Source organism: Branchiostoma lanceolatum, chromosome 3, assembly GCF_035083965.1.
Source record: "Branchiostoma lanceolatum isolate klBraLanc5 chromosome 3, klBraLanc5.hap2, whole genome shotgun sequence".
NCBI lineage: Eukaryota > Metazoa > Chordata > Leptocardii > Amphioxiformes > Branchiostomatidae > Branchiostoma > Branchiostoma lanceolatum.
In genome coordinates, this window is record NC_089724.1 from 13,819,883 (window position 1) to 13,839,405 (window position 19,523).

At 42.1% G+C, this 19,523-nt stretch overlaps 2 protein-coding genes across 3 annotated transcripts; one reads left to right on the forward strand and one right to left on the reverse strand.

Moving 5' to 3' along the window:
• The first annotated feature begins 6 nt into the window (after nucleotides 1–6).
• LOC136429403 (ATP-binding cassette sub-family C member 4-like) lies at nucleotides 7–7,193 on the forward strand. Its single transcript, XM_066419236.1, has 12 exons — nucleotides 7–304; nucleotides 471–550; nucleotides 847–997; nucleotides 1,430–1,547; nucleotides 2,048–2,160; nucleotides 2,455–2,555; nucleotides 3,133–3,324; nucleotides 4,066–4,221; nucleotides 4,425–4,514; nucleotides 4,764–4,936; nucleotides 5,161–5,266; nucleotides 5,604–7,193. Exons 1-12 carry the CDS (start codon nucleotides 7–9, stop codon nucleotides 5,805–5,807), a joined length of 1,782 nt encoding a protein of 593 aa, XP_066275333.1. The 3' UTR covers nucleotides 5,808–7,193.
• A 56-nt stretch (nucleotides 7,194–7,249) lies between these two features.
• LOC136430434 (uncharacterized) lies at nucleotides 7,250–19,404 on the reverse strand. Of its 2 annotated transcripts, XM_066421040.1 has the most exons (3): nucleotides 19,309–19,404; nucleotides 17,607–17,721; nucleotides 7,250–15,595 (listed from the first exon to the last, which is right to left on the reverse strand). In XM_066421040.1, the coding sequence occupies exons 2-3, from the start codon at nucleotides 17,655–17,657 to the stop codon at nucleotides 8,597–8,599; spliced, it is 7,050 nt and encodes a 2,349-aa protein (XP_066277137.1). In that variant the 5' UTR covers nucleotides 17,658–17,721; nucleotides 19,309–19,404; the 3' UTR covers nucleotides 7,250–8,596. The 2 variants fall into 2 exon arrangements, with proteins under 2 accessions (XP_066277137.1, XP_066277138.1); XM_066421041.1 differs by having other exon boundaries at nucleotides 17,607–19,340.
• Nucleotides 19,405–19,523: the final 119 nt, after the last annotated feature.

Below are 19,523 nucleotides of genomic sequence, written 5' to 3' on the forward strand. Positions count from 1 at the left end.
GCTTGCATGTTCACTTTATCCAGGGCAGAAACACAGTTGAGCAACAGTGTCACCCTCTACAACACAACATCCAACATCAGCGGTACCCACAACACAACCATCAACAACATCCCAGCAGTTTCAGTTCCGAGCACATCATTCCTGCCCATCTACGCAGGCCTTGTAGGGGCATTAGGCATGCTCTCTGCTGTCCGGGCATTGCTGTTCTTCAATGTAGCAGTGACGTCAGCAGAGCGCATGCACAACTCCATGTTGATGAGCATCCTCCAGGCACCGATGGTCTTCTTTGACTCCAACCCTGTTGGTAGGGATGAAGTTCTTGTGCAGTCCTGAACAGTAATGACTTATCTGACATACTTATGAGTTCTCTTTGTCCATGCAAACATTCCAACATTAAAGTTCAAAAGACTGTAGCATCTTGTCAGAGTCAGCCATTTAAGAAGCAGTATCAATGTGATCTTATTTCTTAGGAAGAATCCTGAACCGTTTTTCAAAAGACATTGGAATCATGGATGAACTGCTACCACAAGCATTCTTTGATTATCTACAGGTGAGTGAGGGCAGGGTGTCAGGCTGAATATCATTAACTAAAACTTAGGGGATTGGATCTTAAACAAGCTTTGTTATGAATAATACCCTGACTAATCCAAGCAATAATTCCAAGCAATAATTCCTGTCACCGTTTGATCAATGTAATCATTCAGAAATGCTTTACTGCTTTCACACTAAAAAATTAATGTGAAATCCATGAGATAAAACAACCCACAGCTGCTACCTGTACAATGTAGTTCCGTATAGCACGTAGACTCCACATTTGGTCTTAAAACTGCTTTGATTCATATTCAGCTGATCCTGATTGTAGTGAGTGCCCTCCTGGTGTCTGCAGTAGTGAACCCCTGGGTGCTGATACCAACAGTCCCCATCACTGCAGCGTTCTTCCTCACCCGCCATTACTACCTGCAGACATCACGAGATGTCAAGCGCCTCGAGGCCACAGGTGAGTCTGCTTTACACATCTGAGACATGGTGTCAAGTCAACGTTTTATGACACTGCTTCCAGGATGCAGGGAAACATCTTTTTCGCAAGATTCACATTTGAGTCAACAACAAAAAAAGTCAGTCCCATATTTCTCATATGGTATTTCAACAACATATAATTTCACATGGTGATAATGCCAAGATAACACTTTTCTCAAGTTTCGTGTAAGTCTCATAGATCTTAAATAAGATCCTGATCTGCATATACATGTAGGTATTGGTCACATGCACTGGATATAATATCATGACACTTTAAAGTAGTAGACATACTGGAAAGTATTGTTGCAGTATAAAATAGTTTAAAGGCCTTGTCCAACTTGCAATTGCTGCTTTCTAATATATCCCCTTAAAAAAAGAAAATAAACCATGATCTTTATTTGATCTCTTTCAGCAAGGAGCCCAGTTTTCTCGCATGTATCCACCACCCTCTGTGGCCTGTCTACACTACGGGTCATGAAGAGGCAAGACTCTTTCTTGGAACAGTTCCATCACTGCCTAGACCACCACAGGTACATGTATAATCAAGTATAGTGTAGAAGTCAGTAAATACATAAATACAATTTACATAACAATTTAAGAATTCACATAACTTTCTTATAACCTCCATGAAATTTGTCATGGAGGTTATATTTTCAGCAGTGTTTGTCTGTCTGTAAACAAGATAACTCAAGAACAGCTTATGAAATGGATTGGTTTCATACTTGGTGTGTTGGTAGGGTGTGACAAAAACTGGAAACTATTTAATTTTGGGCCCCTTAGCAACTTTCCTTGGTACTGCAGCAGAACTTCCGGGTTTGACATCTTGTGTTCTGGACGTGCTATATATGGTCACAATTTTTATAGCATAAAGCTGTTTTTGTGTGAAAATCTGAAAATTTGGTGACTATAAAGTAACTGAGGACTGATGACTGTAACTGCATGTAAGTAATGACCTTGTTATATTAATGTCAGAAGGTGGTGATAACATGTACAAGGAACTGATATTGCTCTGTTCTGCATTTCCTCCCAGTTCAGGGTGGTTCCTCTTCATCTCCTGTGCAAGGTGGTTCCAGATCCGACTGGACTGGCTCTGTGCAGCCTTTGTGGCCACTGTGGCTTTTGGTGCAGTTTTGGCTTCAGGCAGTGAGTTGGTCAAGATCGTCACCAATGAAAACAATCTGTGCCATATTTGCTGTCACAATGGCTTGTGAAATGCTAATTTCAAAGTCTACATTTGGACCCCATGAACACAAAATATTTCACAAAGCATGAACTAAAAAATGCATGTCCCTAAACTATTCAATATGCAATAGATGGTATACTGTCAAGGTTAGATCTCCCACATTCATGAGATCTAATGGGATTGACATGAATATATTAAGTAGTTTTTGAACATTAGAAAGTTTGAGCCAGCTTGAGTTTTGTTTCCACCTGCAGGTGTGAGTGGAGGTCTGGTGGGCCTGTCCCTCACCCAGGCCATCATGCTGATGGGTGTGTTCCAGTGGGTCGTCAAGCAGAGTGCAGAGGTGGAAAACCAGGTGAGAGCACTTAGCCTGGCTCTACAAGTCTCTCTCTCTTTCTCTCTCTCTCTCTCTCTCTCTCTCTCACACACACACAGTCAAAATTTCACACAATCATCAATTAAATGCATTATGTTATGAATGTATGGCAAAATAAGCTGGACAGCTGGTGCTAATAACACTCATCGTAGAAACTTCAGCACCAAGGGCAAAGACCAGTGTCTAACTTTGTACAGGGAGAAATGGTTTCATTGCCATTTGTTCCTAGAATATCTCAAATATCATGTTGCTTAATTGTGCTATATGTTAGTATGTAGGCCTTGGTCCAGGGAGAAAGCAGGGAAGTATTGGCAGAGATCTGAATCTTAGAATTAAGGATTCTTCACCATTGTTTATAATATACTCCTACCATCTTCCTTTGCACTGCAAACTACAGTGTAACTTATACTACAAGCAAAATTGATGATACTGCAAAGAAGTGAGGGGGTTATAATTTTTGAGGAAAGTGTCATGATTCTGTTGCAGTTTGAACTTCCATGTGTGCCGTCTATTCTACTTATTGTATTGTGTTGATTCATTCAACATGTTTGCACAGATGACATCAGTGGAACGGGTGGTGTCCTACACCCATCTTGAGAAGGAACCTCCCCTAATCCTTCACCCTCGTCCACCCTCTAACTGGCCCAGCCAAGGCAGGATTCAGCTGGATAATGTCACCATGCGATATGGCAGCAAACTGACACCCACCCTGAACAATGTGTCTGTCATCATTTCACCAGGGGAAAAGGTGAGGTTTAAGGGAAATGGGAGTAAGCTAAAACTGATGTGAAAAGATGATGGCACAGCAAATTAGATGACAAACTGTACTTCTGACAGTTGTAAGAAGAGTTTGATTCAAAGCTGTATATGTGGCATGGCTGTAGAGAATGAAGTTTCAACTTGCAATTACTGAGCCTGTCTGTGAAGCTCTACCTGTTTAGAGCCTTTAGGATCTATAGAAAGTCTTTAAGTGCCTTTATCTATTTCTACATTCGTCAATTGACTCTCTTTTTTTTGCCCCACATTGGACAACAATAAAGTAAAGCTTACAGTAAAGCAGTAATCCCTAACTGAGGTGAATCACGATGCTGTTTCAAGCGGTAGAGCAATGTGGTTTTGCTATGGATCACGTTTTCAAGCAAGCACACTCTAAGTCTTTCCATACTCCTTTCAGAAGTGTGTTGGGTTCTTTTACGTGCATAGGTTTGATACTTGAGGCTAATACAATATGGCTACCTCACTAGTGAGACTTTTACAAGTACACTCATGGCTACCACACATTTCCCCATTTTTCTTGTCATGTTGACCATAGCCCAAGTGTAACAAAATTTGTTTTTTTTTTGTTGTAAAAATTAATGTCATCCCCAAAATCTACATACTGTAGCCAAAAACCCAAGCAAAAAGTTTGGTTAAGTGTGATAAAACTGTAAAGTGCTACACTAATTTACTTTCTTATGACTAACTGCCACAATTTCTCTCAATATGCCAGATTGGTATTGTCGGTCGCACCGGGGCAGGAAAGACATCTCTGATCATGTCCCTGTTCCGTTTGGTGGAGTCTGACGGCACTGTAATGATTGACGGCTACGTAACAACAGAGGTAGGACTGAATGACCTTCGCAGCCGCATGACAGTGATTCCACAGGTCAGTGGTACAACATGTACTTCTGTATAAGCCCACATGTTCGATTTTTTGGGGATAAAATTCTCTTGAAAATAGCTCTGCACTGAGTAGAAGACAATAATGGTATTTATTCATTAGGATGAAATCTGAATCACTTCCGGGGTTACATATGAACAGAATGATTCTAACCTCCATTGTTTTTCCTCATGTATACATTTTTGTAGGATCCTGTCCTTTTTAGAGGCAGCCTACGACAGAACTTGGACCCTTTCTCCAAACACTCAGACACAGAGCTGTGGGCAGCCCTGGAGGAGGTAAACATTCTTTCAATGTACAAAACAAATGCATACTAGTAGTTTACAACATAAGGCACAACAACAACTACCCTTTTTCCTGCTATGGGCTCAATACACAGGTACAGTACAAGTATATATAACGTTACACAGGAATTAATACAAAGGTCAGTTATCCTAGTACTAATATGTGTTAACTTTGATAAAAATCACATTATTCTTTGCACAGCACATCATTGCAGCTGGACATGTCTATTATTTTATTTTTAGGTCCAGCTGAAACAAGTGGTGGAAAAACTGCCTGAGGGACTGGAGACAGGGCTTATTGAATTTGGTGCTAACTTCAGTTTGGGGCAGAGACAACTGCTATGTCTGGGAAGGGCTATCCTGAAGAAGAGTCGCATTGTTGTGTTGGATGAGGCCACTGCTAACGTGGACCCTCAGTGAGTTTGTATACCATTCACACAACACTTTTAACACAAGCAATTAAGTACTAAGCTTTTGTTGGGCAGATGTTTCTGAATTCAAACTAATTTTTCAAATCATTAATTGCTCAACTCTACATTCAGTTACAAGGTGAGTTTATGTGTCAAAGAAGGAATCAAACAAGGGTATCACCCATCTAATAGATGACTGAATTAAAAAACCTTGTTCTTTATGTTTGCAGGACAGATGGTCTGATCCTGCGGATGATTGAGAAGAGGTTTGCAGACTGCACAGTCCTGACCATTGCCCACAGGCTCCATTCTATCATTGACTGCAACAAAGTCATGGTAGGTCTTCCTTGGATACAACATACTGCAGTCTGACATCATTGCATTTTGACTACAAGCCCCTCTCCCAGTCCAACCTCTCAACAATAAAACTGTGAACTTTAGACCTTTGTGTATAATGGTTTTAAAATCTTTTGTTTATCAAAAACATAGAGAGGGCCATGTTTACAGTAAAACATTTTTTTTCAGATTGACATACCCCTAGCATTGTTCTAATGGACACGTTGATATTTGAAATAACCATACCCCTTAATTCAAAAGATACAGATGTCATAACTTTCAAATTTGTCATCAGTCCTATCATTTTTATGTTTATATATCAAAACTTTTCCTACAGGTTTTGCAAGATGGTGGAATTGTTGAGTTTGACGAGCCATCTGTGCTGCTTTGTCGAGAGGGCAGCGTGTTCAGAAACATGGTGGGAGATTCTGCCCAGTTCATTCTGAGGATGCGCCAAGTTCTTCAGGAGAGGCGTCGATCAAAGACCCCTGGTCCAGGTCACAAACTCCGTAACAACACCATGACACCTGTTGGGGATTGATGAACTTTGTTTTTTTTTTAAACTTAAGGCCACACCTATTCAACCCATTGTTTTTCAGGAAATAGCATTAAATGTACCGGCCATTTAGGCCACGTTGATTTGATCATACGGATGACATCCGCGCATTCATCAATTTTTGTCCGTTTCCAACAAAAAAAAGGATTTCGGTCATACTACAGTATATTGTGAACTACCGAAATGTTCGCAGTGGTTTTAAGTTAGGTGGAAAACAGCACTGCCACGAAATTAAAACCAACAGGAAAACTACATTTTCCCCTCAGCGGGAAATAAAAACCACACGAAATCAAAATGCATTTACAGTACATCGTAAAAGGCAGCTGCAAAATGAGAAAATACATGTTGTACATTGCAAAAAAAAGCTAATTTAAAGGCAACCAAAGCAATATTAGGGCAAAAAAAATGTAAATAAAAAAAATGTTGAAATCCTTATGGTAGTGACATGTACTAACGCTGTTAAGCACTTTTGCGTAACGATTTGAAAAACCGTGCAAAAACATGCCGTATGATGATCCCCTTAGTTTCACAAGCCTACAAAACCCAGCGATGACTTTCAGTGAGTTCTCACATCACTACGATGTCGTATTTTTGCATCATGAACGTTGCTTTACATTGTGATAGTGTTGTTTGAACTTATCATGTATAGAAATGACTAAATCCGTTGACTTCCAAAATCCGATTTTTGGGCCCTAGTTTGCTTGGGTTTCCTTTAATATGACAACAGATGCTAATGTCGTAGAATGTCAAGATCAATTCCAAAGTCAAAGAAGAAGTTTTGAAAGAACAAAAATGAAGAACCTATGGTTTTGTTCAGCCTTCCTGACCATGTAGATTTCAAAGTGAAGGCAACCTTTCCTTTTTTTTTGCCAAACTTTTTTTATTTGCATGCTCGCATCAGTTTTGGGGTCCCGGACGATGTCATCCCTATAATCAAATCAACGTGGCATCCTCAGTGTTTCATAAAAAAAGGTTAAATATTTTGTGACACCTGAGAAAGTTGTTGGAATGCATATAGATATCCAAAATATACATAAAATGTAGTAGTTTGAAATTGCTTGTAATGTTCAGCCATGTACGACTTTTGTTCAGGCTTGTATTACGGCAGCTGCTATATATGAGTCTAGACAGCTAGCTAGTGTATACGTCATGTACATCATTGATCATACCACTTTGCCAATTGCCAACCTTTTCAATTTTTGAAAAATTCCCAATTTCAGGAGACAAATTAGTGCCGACTGGCCACTTGGGCCACTTTGCGAATGTCTCGCGAAATTTAGCGCAGCGCAGTGATACCCGCTTTAGCTGCCTACATGTATAACAGCCTTTGGGAATATCATAGGACAAAAGCTTTAGGCATATGATGCTAATGAATGCTAACAATAAAATACAACAAATAATGTAAGGAACTGGCAACCAATAGAATCTGTCATGACAATACTATATTTATTACTTCATTAAGTCGTCTACAATATTGCTACATATACACATATGTCCACTCACCAGAATACACCTCTAGTAGTAAGAATAACTCAACACCCAACATGTTCTTAACACAAAACTTATTCAAAAGGAGACAACTAGCAGCACTTAACTTCCTGTTGGAATGCATTATCAATCTATCACATGCACAAGCCATAATAGGTACACAAAACACCACACCATAATTTCCTATCACTTATATTTTATCCATATAAGATGACAAAAACAAAGCCATAACAACGAAATATGGATACTGTTCATAACAGCTTCATTTTTTCACATAACCCTTGCAGCATCTGGAATAATGAATGTATAAAGAAATGAGTGAAATAAACTAAGAGTAAATAAAAGATGATAATCAAAATGTGACTTTCCCCTGAATGTACAATGTACCACTGTCAAGGTTCACACAAATTTGAGAGTGCGTTCTTGGGTACAAAATGCATGGACCAAACATTGTGGCATGTTTCCTAGCAGGATTCCAGCACCTAAGGACTGTCAGCCAATATTTTCCTTGTGAAGTCATAGACCCACCTTGCTGGCTCAATGTTTGTTTTGGTCCCACTCTCCCCATTTTGTCTTGGACTGGATATTTCCTTCCAACTATGCTTATTGCCACTTTTCCATTTGCAGCAACTTAGCACAAGCATTGCAACAGAGTTCTATCATGACTGACAATTCAAATAGCATGTAGCACTTTTGTTCCGTTTTGGGAAGGGGGGATGGTGAAATCTAAGTTGCAATCACTGCTGCCTACTATTGATCAATATATTATCATATGGCCTCATGGCAAACTACAATCAGCCTCTGACGTAGCCTGCAGCTATAAAATACATTACTATACAGCTATGCTACAAAAATTCTAAATTCCATGGCAAAAATTGCTATAACAAGTTTTGTATACAAATCCTTCCACCACAAACATGATATTCACAAACTATGTACACTTTCTACAAAGCTACGACAAGATGCAAATTCAATTGACTTAAAACTGATAGTTTTATTACAATTAAGGCACATCCTCCTTATTTCAAGTTTTAAATATTCGGAACCTTCATATTAAGCCCAGACCTTGGTTTTAGCACCCTATCTCCGTTAGTAATCAATATAGATGCTTTAAATCTCCATGTTAACAATTCATCAGCAGGTGGTACTATTTAATTGGCAAAGTAAACCAAGAGACTTCATTAAAAAAATGAATTTGTTGTCACACTGGACAGCAGAATTATGGCACTGTCTGTCCTATTCCTGACCATATCAGAGCAGTTGTAAATTGTATCTGCCACCCATCTCTACAGCCTGTGCCTTTTCATGTGAGCCAGCCAACTTTCTTGGTCGGTGAATGGCCGTTCACAGTACATGCAGACAAATGTCAAAACCGTCACTTGCTGCCCCTCCTCCGGCTCTTCCTTACTGCACGATGGCGTCATATATCGTATAAAAGGACTCTCAGATCCACTGGGGCTGCTGAAATCACCCAGGTTACGAGACACACTGCTGCTAGTGGGAGACAATTTTGAAGCCGCGTGCTTGATTGGGGATTGGCCTATAACTCCTAGCCTTGCTCTTGTTCTTGGACCTTTAGGTACCCCTTCTTCACTGGGGCTACTAGCAGCCTCCTTCTCCCCTTGCGCTGTCCGACCCACCCTCTTCCCACCAGCTGTGGAATGGCCATTGCCGTCACTAGCCACCTTCACCTTTTTGTGTAGGTTCATGTGGAATTTGACCTTGTCCTTTGTCCTTGTGGAATAGGAGCAGTGCGCACACTTGTAAGAGTACATGACAAAGTGATGTTCAAGGTGGGCAACAGCCTGGTCAGCCCACCTGGACCGAAAGGGGCAGTGGGGACAAATATAATGCTTCTTGCCATCAATCAAAATCCTCTCAACTCCCTGTTCATATAACTTGTGTTGTAGATTTCCTATCCTTCCCCTCCTCGTGGGCTTGTGTTTTACTTCAAGGCTGCTTTGCTGCTTTTCTTGAGCTGGAGGCTTGCCATGCCACTCTGCGTGGAAGGACAATTGCTGTAGGCGGCTGCAGGAAAAAGTGCAGTCTGGGCATTTCAACGGGAGGTCAGCAGAGTGATAGCGCTGATGTGACCTGACGTAACTTGCTGTCTTCGCAAGGTAGGGACACTGGTTGCACTTGTACTGCCAACGGTCTCTGGCACTGCCAACTTTCTCCACAGTAAGAATGTTCCCAGCTGTATCCACTTTTTGACCCTTGGTCCTACCTTGGGCATGCTCCTCATGGACCCTCAAGTGCACCTCGATTGAGGCACTGGTGGAGTAAGAACAAAGGGGACACTTGTTTGGATGGTCTGCTCCATGATTGCTTGCATGTGAAGAACTTCTTTGAAGCTTATCAGTCGCGTAAGGGCAGTACTCACACTGATACTTGCGTTTCTTAATCATACTCTCTCTCTGCATTTCGTCGTCCTGAGCATAATGTGCTACCGGATTATTTGATGTTTGTGTGGCATTTTTAATCACTGGCCTGGATTCCTTATCTTGATGTCTCTCATGAACTCCTTTGTGACTTTGAACCGATCTTTCGGAGTCAGCACTGTAGGTGCACTCTGGACATGAGTAAGAAAACTGTCTGAGGTGGTGAGAAACATGGTCCCTTACATCCATCAGACTATTAAACTTTGAAGGACAAGCATTACAGGAGTACTTTTGTCCACTGTCTGATCTTGGCTCTATTCTATAGGCTGCAAGTGGTGACTGGACAACTTCCATTGACTTGTACACGTCCTGAACACTACTATCTGAGACCTCTTGACTTTGCAGATGAACTCTTCTGTGCGGTCCAAGTGTTGTCATCCTGTCTGTGGAATAGGAACACAGGTTACACTTGTACTTTCCTGTTTTTCTGTGAAACACCATGTGGACATCCATCTTTCTCCTGCTGTCAGTTTTGTAGGGACACTTGGTACATTTATGAGATTTCTGGGGTGACAGTCTCTTGCTCTTATTCTTCATATTACAGCTGGGTGTATCTTTGACTGGCATCATTTTCTTTCCAAGTGGCTTATGATACCCTTGTAAGTGAACCCTTCTGTGCACTCCCAAAGCCGATTGGTGGTGTGAAGAGTAGGTACAAAGATCACAGTTGTACTTTCCCTTTGTCCTGTGATGCATCAGGTGGAATTCCACTTTCTTTCTGCTATCAGTACGGAAGGGACACTTGGGGCACTTGTGATTATAGTACCGTAGGCCTGATGGTGTCATGTGTGGAAACCTTCGTAGCATTTGCTTCTGTTTATCTTTTGATGTTGATTTGTCTGTAGCTGATCGTTCTGTTTTCAAAGCACTCCCGTCTTTGTGAACCCTTTTATGTACTTCAACTGCTTTCTTCGTAGAAGACGAAAATGTGCAATGATCACAGGGATACTCCAGGTCAGCATTGTGGCCCATTCTGTGTTTTTCCAGTTCGTGGTACCAGTCAGTCTTGAATGGACATTGCTCACAGTTGAATATGTACAAGTATTCCTCCATCTTTCGACGGAAAATACTGGCTTCCATACCACTTGTACTTGGTGTCTGTACATCATTGCAGGGCAGAGGAGATGCTACCAACTCACCAACATCTCCTGGTACATTGCTGCCACTGTGAGCTTGCATATGAAGCTGCATCGATTTGAAGCTGTGTGTCGAAAAAGCACATTCTGTGCATTGTTTGGCTTCACGGTTGGCGCTCTTATATCGGTGCACTCTGCGGTGTACCTCAATTGCTCCCTTTGAAGCAGCAGAAAAGGAGCACTCGTCACAGGAGAAATCTGCTTCATTGTTGTGGCCATTCTTGTGCTTCTCTAGGTCATGAAACCAGTCTGTTTTAAAAGGGCAATCTTCACAATGAAAGATGTACTTGTATTCATCAACCTTGGGCCTGGATATCAGACTGGTCTGTCTTCCTTTGTCTTCATCTTCTTTCTGAACAGCAATGTCAGTGCTGAGGCCAGCTGGCCTTGACACTACGGATTCATTTTCACCCTTCTCTGCATCTTCCATGACGGCATCTGCATTACCCTTTCCATCATCGTGGTCTTTTTTGTAATCTCCATGATGCAGTTCACTTGTCTTGAAGTCAGAGGCAAAAGTACTGCCATAGCCGATGTGCTTTGACTCACTCCCATGGGAAGTCTTGTGCCCTTCCAATTCGCAGAGCAAATTGGTCTTAAATGGGCATTCATCACAAGTGTACATCATACAGGGCTCTTCCACTTTGCTTTCACCTTCTTCTGTTTTCATTTCCTGGTTCGTAACATCACCAGGATTCCCACTGTTGCTGGTATCATTACAGCTACTAGCCACTGTGGCCTCTGACATTGCCTTCTCGTCTGTATGTGACATTTCACGCAGCCTTTTATGCCAACGCCATATGACGTGACACTTCTCATGACGCTCTAAGACGGACACTTGATCCGCCGTATATGGACATTCTTTGCAGCGGAAAAGCAACTGCTGCTTTTCTGCAACGTTGGTGTTGGACTCTGTCTTGTTGCACCCACCTGTGGATGCTGTAACCTGGGCAGTTCCTACTGTCCCTTTCTGGGGACCACTGTAGTGTATCACCTGATGATTTATCAGAGCAATCTTGTGTGATGTGGAGAATGAGCAGAGATCACATGAGTATTTCTGACTGATTTCGTGATGTTTCACATGTTTCACCAGCCATCCAATTCTGTCACATTTGAAGGGGCATTTGGTACACCTGTACATTTTTCTGCCTTTTGTGGGTGTAGTATGTGGACTGTCCTGGGCATCTACTATCACACGTGTGGTTTTGTCACTAGCATCTCTCTCTTCCAGTTGGTTTTCCTGTTCTTTTTTATCTGAACAGGATTCAATTTCCATTGTAGTATTGGCATCTTCTATCACACTTGCAATTTTGTAACTTGCATCTATATCTTCTTGTCTTTTTGGCTGTTCTTTTTTATCTGAACAGGTTTCAACTTCCATTGCAGTATTGTCATCTGCTGTCACACTTCCAATTTTGTTACTAGCATTTATATCTTCTAGTCTGTTTGCCTGTTCTTTATTTGTACAGGATTTAATGTTCATTCCAGTATTGGCATCAGCTATCACGGGTGTGATATTGTCAACAGCATCTCTTTCTTCTAGTGTGTTTGCCTGTTCTTCTTTATCTGTACAAGACTCAATTTCCATTGCAGTATTGTTGTCTTTTTCCATTGCAGCAGTGGCATCTGCTATCACATGTTCAATCTTGTCACTGGCATCCCTCTCTTCCAGTTTGTTTCTCTGGTCTTCTTTATGTGTACAGGATTCAATTTCCATTGCAGTATTGTCACCTTTTTCCATTGCAGTATTGTCACCTTTTTCCATTTCAGTATTGTCACCTATTTCCATTGTAGTTTTGTCACTTCTATCCATTGCAGTATTGGCATCTATTATCACACATGCAATTTTTTCACTAGCACCTCTCTCTTCTAGTTTGTTTGCTTGTTCTTCTTTATCTGTACGTGTACGGGATTCAATTTCCATTGCAGTGTTTGCCACCCCTTTCTTATGAACTGCCATGTGGGCTTTGACTGACAGCCAAGAATTGCAAGAGAATGAGCACTTAATGCAGCTGTACTTTTTGGTCTTAGCCCTCTGCTGAGGACTGATGGAATTTCCCTCCCTGGAGCTCTGGTTTGCAAAACTGTAACCTGAGGTTTCAGACAACACTTCCAACTTCCTCTGTAAGTACTTGTCACCCTTTTCCTTGTCTTGCCCTTGCAACATTTTGTTTGTTTGACTCTCACTACTGGTTGCTTCCTGTGTATCATTAACACGTCCGTCTTTTAGTTCACTGCTCAGATCATTAGAGGTGGTAATGCATTTCCCAATCATGGCAATGTTTTCCCTTTCTGTGTGTCTTCTAGAAACCTTGCCCTTTCTTGTATGCTTTTTACAATGCATTTCAAAGCTTGCCAGGACTAAGGTGGCAAAACTGCAGCTGCTGCACCTGTAAACCCTCCTATTTTTCCTTAACCTCCTCCTCAGCTGACGCGACATAACCTGTACCTCAGATTTGTCTTTCTTTCTTGACTTTTGATCCCAGTCCTTTTCGTGCATTCTTTTATGACTGCGGAGTCCAATTTCTGATGGACACGAGTATGTGCAAACATCACACTGAAACTTTGCAGAGACCACATGGCGAGCTCCGTGCGCCTTAATACTGGGGTGTATCTTGTCTGTTTTGTAAGGACAGACAGGGCACTGCCAAAATGTTCTTGTCCTTACTAACCCCCGTGTTGGATGAACTACTATTGCTTTCCAACCAGCAATGATATGATCTTCTCCATGGTTTCTGGGTGATTTGATCTTTCCATGGTCACTAAGTTTTGCCTCTGCATTATCTGTACATTCAGTTGCTAGATCTTTATGCTGCAGTGGGCGGGGAGAATCAGCTTTCACCACAGTGCTGCCTTCCTTACTCAGTATCACCGGTGTGTTCGGTGCATCAGGAGGATTTGGCAAGTCACATTCTGTGGGTTCAATTTTGTCAGGACGGACTTCAGCTTGGCAGCTTTCTTTCAAAGTTTCACATTGAGAACTGTTTGTGAGTTGAGGCACCGATTGAGCAACTAAAGATCTAGATGTATCTTCATTTTTCCCCGCTTCACATTCCATTTCGTCGCCTCCATTACCGTCTCCTTTCTTGCCGTTAGGGACAGCGTGAGCCTGTTCACACCTGACACAGTGATCTTCTATGTCCTTCACTGAAAATGCAGTGAAGGAGCAGATATGGCAGGTGAAACTATGCCTCCACCTATGGTCTAACAATTGTTCTGACTGTAAGTCTTCTTCACACTGATCACAGGAAAGAGCTTTGTCGGGTTCATTGGGACATGCCTGGGACAATACCACATCTTCTTTCATCAAATTTTCCTCACTGTTAGCCATGTTAGTTACCAATATATCTTCTCCAATATCGTCCCTTATTTCGGGCATGATTTGTTCCAAGGTTAGGGCACCTGTAGCCTTTACTGCGTTGGCAGTTGAATGATCTGGGTGTTCCATGTGCATGTTGCAGGACCCTGCCTCCTCCATGTCTTTGTCTGCTGTTAAGCCTTCACTCTTCCTTCCAGGCTCCACAAAGATCAGTTCAGAGTCACTGTCTTTTTCTTTACATGCAGTATGATCTTGAGCACTTTCTGACTCAGGGTTTCTTTCCCTTTCATGCGGAATCTTGGGTGCATGGCCTACTGTACATTCCTCGTTGTGACTTTGTACGATATTTGTATCCAAACTTACAATTTGCTGTTGTTCCTCTAGCTGAGCACAATATGACCCTTCATCAAAAACATTTTGGATTTCTGAGACTTCTGTAGTCCCTACCCTGATGACTGCATTGGTCTCTTTTTTTAATAGACCACTTTGGCGCCCTCTATGAGTTTGCCTTTGCTGTTTCCGATCAGTGATTAACATCTGCAAGGAAATTGGTGAAAACAAGACTGATTGATGAGAGGAAGTTGCTGTTAGTTTATGTGGTGTTTGTACCTGACCTTCAAGTGAACTTATTGCTACCTCTAGATTCTTCTCTTCTTTCTTTTCATCTTGCAACCTCTGTTTGTTAGTTGTCATTTCTGACAGAAGTTTTCCTCCCACTTCAGCATCCAGTAAATGCAGGTCAGGACTGCCTTCCTTCTGTGCTTCTGTATCTCTTTGAGGTGGATTTCTGGAGGAGTTCTTTGTAAATGACGTGGTTTGTGGAAGGCCTACTTGGGGGATGAAGTTTGAGTTACACCAAGGAGGTTTAATAGATTCTTTTAAACCTCCTTGGTTACACTCAACTATGGTTGTTTGGTTATGAGTGTCATTGGACAATACAGTAATAGTTTGGCTACTAAGTGCTTCTTCTGTAACAAGACCAACATGTGATGAACATTCAGTTATGTCACAAGTTGATGACTCAACTTCTGTGCTACCAATTACATTAACAGAATCACACTCTGTCCCACAATTTGTTTGAGTATCTCCTACAACTATAGGTGTGTCCTTAGATTCTGCAAGTCCTGATTCAGTACAATTTATAACCCCTGACTCATCTGCAATCACAGGCACTTGTATTACCATCTTATTGGACTGAACATCCTGTAATACATATACAAGTGTATCTTGCCGGGATTTGATATCCTGTACATTAGAAGTACATGATGTACTTGCTCCATTGTTGTCAGTCTCACACTCCGCACCATTCTTGTCACCACTCCTGCCACAGCATTCAGATCCACTGTCGGGCGCTTGTGTTGCAGCACTGTCTACTGAGCTCATTTCATCCTGGACGAACATGAAGAAATGTGCATGACGCAGGTTACATAGTTGTTAATAGTCAACATACATGTATCAAAGATACGTACTACAAAGAGAATTACTCTCTTTGACGGCAACTGACGCCGTGACATGTGAGGGGCTTGAGCCCTGAGGTACAGTTTCTGCAAAGTCTCTAGTCTGACCTTTCAGGCCTACATGATGTAACTTGAGATTTGAAATCTACATCTAAATGGTTCTCGTGAAATAACCATGTAGTTTGGCAAAAGCTGTGGTATAAGGGTATAATTGGGGGTGTTGCATATTCTTCAACTGAACGTTATAATGTTAGAATAAGGGATTATGAGCGATTCATCAAGATCACAATGGAATTACTAAGGCTCGATTTACACAAGGAAAATCGTTGGACGTACAACAACCGTGCACGACAGCGGTCGTAAGTCTTTTTACACACACCAAGAAGAAGATTCCTTGGACTCATGTATGTACGGTCATGACCCATCGTAGACTTTGACACCACATAACCTTCAAAATGGCGGGAGAGGCTTTGTGTGTTTTCATGAGACAAATGACGCTGCTCTTCGTACATGTACTTGTGTCAGAAGGCATGTAGAAGTTTTCAAGAAGATTCAACAGGCAGCCTTTATTGCAGCCACAATACTGTTGTCGAAGCTCAATCAGTCAGTTTAACTGTGAGAATATGAGGAGTAACACACTAGTTTGATAGGGTCATTTGATCCAGTTTTCGATGACCAGGACTAGTATACGAAAAGACCCCTTTCCAAACTCCGGCGCCATTTTGAATCTGCTCTTATAACATGATATGGCGCGAGTGTGCATATATTTGGCAAGGCGAGCGCTAAACAAAGGCGTCCCCAATAGAAAGCAGTGTTCAGTCATCTTCCTCTGCCAAATTCACCAGCATATATGCATGCCAAGAGTAGACAATTTTTTTGTGGACACTTTGACGCAATATCAGCCGGTAAAATTGTAACTTTCTGTTCATTCTCCGCAGTTCCAGACAGGCTCTTAAACACAAACATGCACTACAGAGATCGTCATATATGTTTACACCACGTGCTCGTAGTTTCCCCAGATAATTTTAGCTCGCTCAAGTCGGGATAAAATCCCACAAAAACGTACACATATCGGGCTGGGATCTTTGTAGCTACGTAATATAACAGAATGTGGCGGTCGTGACCATAATCTTGACAATGCCAACATCACCTTGGAAAAATTTGTAAGTTGAGGAAGGGATCATGTTACTGTGTAATGTTTCTTTACATCGCATCACCTGGTACATATGAATTGTCACATGTGTTGAAAATGAACAGAATCTTACTGGCAGATATCAAGTCCAAGTATCCATAATAATATTGTCTACTCGTGGTATGCTTATAAATGTATATTGGTGAATTTCAACGAGGAGGTGTACAACTCTCCACCGAAGATGACTAGACACTGCTTTCTATTGGGGACGCTGTGCTCCGAGATCTGTTACCGCTCGCCTTGGCAAATCATGCGAGCTCAACTCTCGCAAAAGCAAATTCAAAATGGCGCTGGAGTTTGGAAAGGGGTCTACTCTGGATGAAAAAGGCTACTCTACTGCAGATTAGCAATAACCTGGGGCCGCATCTAGTGTGCAGAAACATGAGGATGCGTGACGCAATACCGATAAGGAAATGTGTCCTGGTCCCCATATTCTGGGGAGGTGCCCATGACAGTGTTTGATTAACACCAGGCCCAGGGAGTGTCGCAGATTGCCCTCCAGGAGATCGTACATGTACTTCAATCTGGTTACATACGACAGGCCATAAAAATGCTGGCACCACAGGCCGATTTATACGCAGCAAAAAGGTGTTGTATGCCTGCAGACACACAACCTCGTCGTATACAGTTGTGGCACATCCAGACATTTGCTTGTGTAAATCAGCCCTAAAAGATTCTGCAAAATGCATGCTGGTAAACAGATACTGAAGATCAAGCAATCTCTTCTTCAATAATCTACTATACTGCTCACCACAGACACAGGTTGGGATGAAACTGTTGTGGAACTGCTCTGTTCTTCCATGGTCCTCACGACCTTAGGTGATCCTCTGCTCACACTGTATGCCCCCTTTCACAGTAACGACTGCCTGTTGGATCAATCAAAATCCATTGTACACATGTTGTCATTCTTGCCGTGGTCAGTGCAGTTTTCGTATGTCCTCTGTGCAACAATTCTAATTACTGTAATTCTATGTCTTTGTCAAGCCAGCATGGATATACTTTCCCATACTGAGTGCCAGCACTTATTTCTTGGGGGAGTGCTGAGGAGACCAGTGGATTAAAGCTCTTCAGTGAGCTACATGTAAACTGGTTCGAGATCACTTTCACTTTCCCTGCAATAATGAATGGATTGACAGCATGTAATTGCAGCGAAATCTTGGCATAAAACACAGCCGGGGTAATTTTGTAAAGAGCAATTTAACCTTCACATTTTCTGTAAATCGCAGCCTGACGTCCCAATTTTTCGTAAGCTGTAGCAGAGGTCCCAACCTGTAGGGTCATTCACACAGGCCTGACTTCTCCCACCCGGATAATCACCCCCTGCAATGGCTCACAGTCTATCTGACAAATATTAAAGGGTCTGCATGGGGGGATCCTGGCAACACTGAATGATAAATTCAGGATGGCCGGCAACGTCAAATGGTACATCAACTTGATGTTGCAAAAGATTTGGGGAATGAGTAATTTAAAAAAAAAAAAATTCATGGGGCGTGTGGCAAAACTAGTCCGCAAAGACCAACATTGCCGGATGCTCCGTTGTGACTTTAGGGCAATTGACTTTGCGATAACATTTAACAATAGATTCAGGTTTTAAAAAATAATGTGCTAACGTTAAATATAATTAAAGCAACTAATTAGACTTCTCGAAAAATTACCTACAACACTTAACGTGGATTAAAGCATGACAGCTACAAGTAACAGTGAATTTAAATAGCCTGCTGCGCCTCACAGAAGAAGGCATGGTGAGCTTCATATTTAATATGTCCTCAAATATCCTCACTCATTCTTACCTGAGTGGGTGGGAGTGACCTTGTATGAATACCTGAGTTAGTCCTTACCTGCCACACCCACCAGTCCAGACCAATATTCAATAGTGCCGGTTTGATTGAACTTTATTAGCACATTCCACTTCTGCGCAGTGAGTGCCAATTTTACACCCCTACCCTATCCCGGAACACTCACTGCCCAGAAGCTGGACACTGATCGCTGCATAACGCTTGTTAAATAGGCTGCAAAAAGTACACAACGAAACGCGGAGTGACTTTTGTCGAAACGCGTGCTGCACACCTTTAGTTTAGGTCGACATGGGGACGAACTTAGACGACCAAAGACAACGATCCTCCACACGCCATGTACACGGCTGCGCCCTCAAAGTGCCTTGATAAACCCTACAATGAGAAAGTGTGACGGGCCGTGTCACAATGTTGTGTCGTGCTTTCCCGCCAGATCGCACACTCACCCGCCCTCTCACCGCACCCGGAAAACTGAAAATGGCCACTATCAGTGGGGACCGATAGAACGGGGCGGTGAGCGAACAAGGGTCGCCTGAAAGAGTTCGTGGAACGCAGATCACTGGCCCAACTTCCAAACAAGTTGTTGTACGACTATACACACATCTAGAAGGTTCAAAACCACCCACTTTTGTAAAGAAAATGGTTAAACCGCATACAAACCATACGAAGGACCATGCATGCAAAGACGCCAACGAGTATGGCATGGTCTCTACGACGTCAACCAATGGTGTGCGGCAGTGTAGACTATACCACTGTGGCAAAACACGGGGGTGCAGGCCATGCTGCAGGTGGTAAAGGTGCTTCAGGACTTAATATATTGATCATCACCATTAAAATGTGGACTGGGGCTTTCATCAATGTGAGATACCATCATG